General features: G+C 55.4%; 1 protein-coding gene across 2 annotated transcripts in view; it reads left to right on the top strand.

Moving 5' to 3' along the window:
* Positions 1 to 392: 392 nt before the first annotated feature.
* Rasa3 (RAS p21 protein activator 3) overlaps positions 393 to 6000 on the top strand; it is a 77826-nt gene continuing 72218 nt past the window's right edge. The window contains exon 1 of one of the 2 annotated variants that reach the window (XM_027938797.2): positions 393 to 647. In XM_027938797.2, coding sequence (XP_027794598.2) covers positions 593 to 647 — 55 coding nt within the window. In that variant the 5' untranslated portion in view covers positions 393 to 592. The remainder of the gene's footprint in view (positions 648 to 6000) is intronic. The other variant, XM_027938798.2, reaches the window with a different exon arrangement.

Below are 6000 nucleotides of genomic sequence, written 5' to 3'. Positions count from 1 at the left end.
CCCTTGCTTGGTAGACATCGGACTTCGGAAGCGCGTCCGGATGCTTGGGCCGACCCGCGGGGCTCGGGTCTGGGCCGAGGCCGCTCCTGGAGTCGTGGTCCAGGTTCCGAGCCAGGCCAGTCTCCATCACCGAGAACGCCGCGCAGTCGGTCCCCCCAGATCCCGCCTCTGAGGCCGACCCCGCCCCTCGTCGAGGCTCCGCCAGTGGAAAAATAAATCTGGGTTGTGGGTGGAGCAGTTTCCTCCCCATCCGTTTGGGGCTCCGACCAATGAGAAGAGGGGGCAGGACAGAGGGCGGAGCCTCTCGCCCCCGCCCCCTCTCTCGGCCAATGGGCGGGATCGTAGGCGGGGCCGGACGGGAAGGGCGTGGCAGGCAGGGAGCGCGGACCAGCAGCCCCACTGGGGCACAGCCGCCTAGATCCTCCGCTTGGGCTAGGTCCTCTTGTTCTCGGGTCTCCCGGGCTCCGCCGTCTGGATCTGCGGTTCGAACTCTGGCTGCCCCTGCCCGCTGCGGCAGCACTGCCCTGGGCCTGGCGCGCGCTTCGGGAGAGGCTCTGCGGGCTCCCGCGTGTGACGGGCGCGGGCACGCAGCATGGCGGTGGAGGAAGAGGGGCTCCGGGTCTTCCAGAGCGTGAGGATCAAGATTGGTGAGTGCCCGCGCGGCCGGCGCGGGGCGGGATCCCTGTGGCCAGCCAGAAGTGTCCTCCCGGCCCGGCGCCCTCTGGGCGCTACCGGAGACCCAGGCGGCCGTCTCCTCAAAGACGCCCTTCTAGCCCGGGGCCAGGCGGGGCCAGACCAAGTTGGGCCCACGGCTCCGCGGGACCAGCTCCCTGTGCTGTTCTGCGCCCTAGTGGTCCTGGGTCTCCGAAGCAGCTGACGGAAGATCCGGCACCGCGCATCTGTCTGGATGTGCTTGAGTGTGCATGCATGAGGGGCCTGCCTGCGTGTGTCTTGGGTGCAGGAGTGTGCGTGGGGTCTGCTTGCGTGTATCTGTGTGTGCAGGAGTGCGCGCAGAGTCTGTCAACGTTTGTCGTTTGTCCGTCCGTTCAGCAGAATGCGCGCGCGCGGGGTTTTGTGTGCGTCTCTGTTTGCTTGCTTGTGTACACGCATGTGGGTCTGTCCTGATGCTTCCCTGTTAGGGGTCAAATCTGCCGATATCAGAATCTCCGCATCTCACCACAGCGGCTGTTCACAGAAACTTCCTTGCAGTGGGGTGTGAACACTCCTCCACCCTTTCCCCAGGGGTTGCTGGCAGGAAGGGTGGCAGGCTGGTGCGTGGGCACAGGACTCTGTGTGTCTGTGTGCTCCGTGTGCCGTTTGGAGCCTCTGGCAGAGGGTTGCCAGGCGGGAGTCACAGGAGCCACCAGCACCTCCTCCTTCCATTGAGAACTGACCGTGGGAGCTTTGGCCAGCAGGCCGGCCATTCAGGCGCTTACCCCACCCCCATGAGGCCTGACTCTGGGCCATCAGAGCTGGGGGAAGGGAAGGGAAGCAGACTCTGAAGTGGGCTGGGGAAAGCGTTTTTCAGGGAAAAGGGATAGGATTTCCTGGTTTTATCAGGAAGGGTTTGCTTTTCCCAGTGTTTTGCTTTCAAGGTGAAATGGGAGTTTGCCCCTAGATTAGGGTCTTGTTCTGGGGACCATTACCTGTGTACCAAGGCCATTCAGGAGCTGAGTGTGGTTTACCTTGGAGAGGAATTCTGGGACTTCCAGGGCTATGGCCTTTCTCCCCCACTGAACCCACTCCACATCCTAGCCTGTTCCCCTGTGAGAAGGGCCTAGGCACTGCGGCACCCAGCAGCTGATGGGGTGTCAGCTGTTGATGACATTTGATGCTGCCCCAGGGATTCCAGCGACCCAGTCAGCGTGTTGTTTCCTGTCAGCTTTATTTTGGTTTTTGAATCATTGCTGAGACAGTTTTGTCTCTGGCTCAGAAGTCCTGCAGAGCTTTGAGCAGTGTCCACTCATGTGGTTGGAATATGCTTTCAGTTTCCACTGTTCTCTACCGGAGGTGCCTCAAGTGTGCCCTCCCTGCCAGAGCAGGTGAAGGCCTCTCCCTTAAGGGTGGGTTTGCTGTGGTTCCCTTCAGCCCAGGTTCCAGTCTGTGAAGGCAGGGATGCAGGAGGGGCCTTGGAGTAGGTAAGGCTGAGAAGGAGCCAGGCCCTCAGACTGGGTGCTCAGCACCCGGGCTAGCCCAGCCCTAGCCACTGTGCACAGAAGGAAGTGTTTGTGGCTGAATTAAAGAGGATTCATTTCTTTGCAGAATGGCAAAGACAGGAGGTCAAGGAAATCCCTGAATGTCAAAGACAGAGCTTCACTGGTCTGCCTGCCAGAGACTGCAGACCATACTTGGTGTTGGGAAGGGTCTGTCCCTCAGTGAGAAGCCTACCTGGGAGGAAGCAGCTTTGAGGAAGCTGCCCCAGAAGGTTGTTCTCCTCCTCTTTGGTGTCCCACGTTGAATGAGCACGTGAAACGCCAGTGGCTGGAGCTCTTGTCTTTAATTGGGAAATGGGCAGTGCTGAACTTCTGGGGAGAGGATAATGAGGATGGACAGAGGTGCCCGAGCTCCAGCTGCTCCCTGCCAGTGTGCTCTGGCTCCAAGAGGCCCATTTCTGTCTCCTCATTCTTAAGGGCCCTCAGCTACAGGGCTGGTGCAGGAGAGGCACCTGGGCCCCTTCTGTGCACACAGGAGAGGCACTTGGGCCCCCTTTGTGTGCATATGTGAAGGGGTGTTGCCCAGTTAAAGAGGCTGGCTGAAGCCTACAGCGACTGTGGGTGAGCTAGGTTGGAGTTTAGTGGTGTCCAGCTGTCCTGCTAGCCGAATGCTGCCGGGTCCTGGGGAAAGCTGTTAGTGGAACAGGAGCAAAGAGGACCTTCGGCATGCCCTGGGGGTGCTGAGCTCCTGGGCTTCTTTGTACAACCTCCACTGTGGCCACTCCCTGGCTTGCCCAGACCAAGTGTGTGGGGTCGTGACACTGCAGTTGCACTTATGTCTCCCTGACTCTCTCTCTATTTCTATCGCTGTCTCCCTGTCTTTCTCTGTCTCTGTCTCTCACACACTCACTCCTTCTCCAGGCAAGCTGGCTTCCTGCCTGTGACTTGTGGGATGACCAAGGGCAAGCGTCTTCCCCTTAGTAGCCTCATTTCCCTTCTGCAGGAGGCGGGCAGTTGTCTGCTGTATCCGGTGGGAATTCACAAGGCAGTGTTTGTCAGGCTTCCTAACACTCCCCACCTCCACCCCCAAAAAGGACAGAAGAAAACTGTTTCTAAAATTGCACAAATATACATGATTACCACTACTGTTGCTGAGGAAAAAAGGCAGAACATTTCTGAAGGGTGGGGAGCTTTTTTTTTGGCATGGACCTTGGCCTCTGTGGTTCTTAGTTTTGGAGCATGTGACAGTACTTGGTCTCATTCAGAGGCTAATGTTGGGGAAAATGGAAAGACTCTCCTTTCCCCTTCCTCTTTCTTGTTCCTTCTGCATCTTGCAGAGGGATGATGTAGAAGGAAGAGCCAAATGGAAGTTAAGTATTTTATTGTAGCCATTTTGTTCTTGTCTTGGAGAATCTGTCTCTTTCCATTTCAATTAGGATTCGGTACACTTAGAATGTTAAGCACCCGTGTCTCTGGTAACAATTCCTGCGTTGTTACGGCAGTGCCTCTGCCACTTCCTTGAGGTCACTATGTTGAGGAAGTGTGTAGCTGAGCTCTCCAGAGTTGGGACTGGTCAATGGTGGCAGCTACAGGGACAGCTTCTCTGCTGGGCAGTGATGCCTGGGCCCAGTGCTCCCTGGCTTTGTATGGTAGCTTCGCTGCCCAAAACTTTCCTTTTACATAATATTTACTACTTGTTTTAAAAAGTGCCATCTTGTCTTGATAAACATTCAGTGAAAAACAATACACAAACGTGTTTCCATTGAGCCACAAATAAAAATTTAAAATCCTAGCCATTCCAGGATGAGAAATCCCTCTCCCTTCACAGAGGTGCAGGCAGAGCCAGGTCTGTGTGGGGCACATGGGTCCTGGGAAGCTGGGCTCTGCCTTGGTCTTTGCTGCTGGGCTTCCTTTGAATCTCTGGCCACTCCTGTCTTTCTCCCTGGACCTTGGTGCTCCAAGGGTTCTCCTGCTCTTTGCTGGAAGATTGGAAGCAGGGCACAGGCAATCTGAACTCAAACCCCACAGCTCCACCCATTCAACTAAATGTGGCCATGGCAGACAGCTGGTGCTGTGGCAGGAGCTGTGGTCAGGGCTGGTTTGCCTCCAACTGGCACTCTCCCTTGCCTGGCGACAAACCAGATCTCACCAGAAGCAGGAGGGACCCAGTGAGAGGAGAACTGCATGGGGGTGGTCAGGCAGAATGACAAGTGGGGGCAGGGAATCCTCGCCCTGGCCTCGGAGCTGCAGGTGGTGCCCCAAGCCATTGGCTGGACGCTCAGGGCTTCTAGATCCAGCTCTGCCTGAAGTAAGGCAGATGGCATACTGGATCAGACTTGCTCCTCCACCGGGGCAGAAACACACCATTCCAGGGTCCTCGCGGGGGTTAGAACTGCCCATGGCCCTGAGGGAGGGACCAGGTATGTTGGGATAGGTTTTGTAGCAGCATCTTCATGCAGCCAGACTGGGCTCAAGGAGAGGTATTTTGTAATAATAATAGTAATACTGGAGGCTCCCCGAGTGCCTGAGAGTAAGGTGGTATCATGCTAGCCACCCGGTCCCTGGTGTCAGGGATTTTAGATTCTCTTGAGCTCTCTGATGCTAAAATTAACTTGGCTATTCCATTAACCGAGCTCGACTAAGCTGCCCATGCTATTTTTAACTGCCGAGGACTGTGTATGACTGAGCTGTACCTGCGGAAGCTGCAGGGGGTTAGGGCCAGGGTGTCTTTGGCCTGTGGCTGCAGGTTTTGCCTGGGAAGAGGTTGGGTTTACTGTGGGTTTCAGGTGGTGGAGATTTAAAGTGACTCGTATATACCACCTCATCTGTTGAGGTCCTCAAAACTTCACAACATTGAAATAAGCTGCCCAAAGATGCTGCCCTTGGGAGCTGAGACCAGGTCTGTGTGTCTTGGCGTCCTCCTCTTGACAGCATCAGTATAGTGGGCTGCTTACTTTGTGTGTGATCTTGGATTTGAAAGGGGGCAGAGAAGGGTGGGAAAGGACAAGTGGTGACTGCAGAATCAAGACAGATAGCAGTTGGAGGGCCAGGGGGCCGCTGGCCCTTGAATGTGGATAGCAGGTGGAGAGCTGGCTGTGAGATCTGGGACAGCCTCAGACCAACCTGTGCAGGGAGCTGGAGGGAGAGGTGATTCTTGAGTAGGGCCACTGGCCACCCAGCCAGCCAGCCCTCAGACAGGTAGGTTCAGGTAGAGGCCTTGAGGTGATCTGTGGACATTCTCATGTAACTGGAGTAGAGCATTTGCAGGGGACAATTTGATTAGGGTCTCTGGAGCTGGTGAGGCATTTGAAACCACACATGGGAATAAACTGCATCAGAGCTGTCAAACATCAGGTATCAGGGCAGCATGTAGTGCTCTAAACAGACATAATGTGTTCAGAAGGGAGATGCGAGTGTGGGCTGCACACTGCCTGAAGGCAGTGGGAGGTGCTGCTTTTGTTCACAGATGTAGAGTGTCCTTAGAGGTGCCATGTGGCTCATGGGGTGGAAGCTCTGGAGCCTATAACCAACTTGGAGGCAGAGACCCAGGACAGGGTGCCTCGCATGTTTCTCCATAATTCTGCAATTTTAGAAGGCTCTCCTAGTCCCTGCTGCCCTTGGTTGATTCGTGTATCAAAGTGGCATAGCACCTGTCTGGAGGGATTTTAATGACGACTCTGATCTTCATTAACAGAAGTTGCTGTTTCTAGTATAAGTTGAAGCGACTTGTTGTGTTAATTTTGTGACAAAGTGGAGCTCCACTTAAGCAAGTGCAAAATCAAATGCTGTGCTTTAGTAAGGGACACTGAGACCTGGAAAGCTGCCGGGGAAGGGCCTTGAACCTGCT

This window comes from Marmota flaviventris, chromosome 4 (assembly GCF_047511675.1).
Source record: "Marmota flaviventris isolate mMarFla1 chromosome 4, mMarFla1.hap1, whole genome shotgun sequence".
Taxonomy (NCBI): Eukaryota; Metazoa; Chordata; class Mammalia; order Rodentia; family Sciuridae; genus Marmota; species Marmota flaviventris.
Note: the sequence above shows the minus strand (reverse complement) of the source record. Positions and strands in the feature narration are given on the sequence as shown.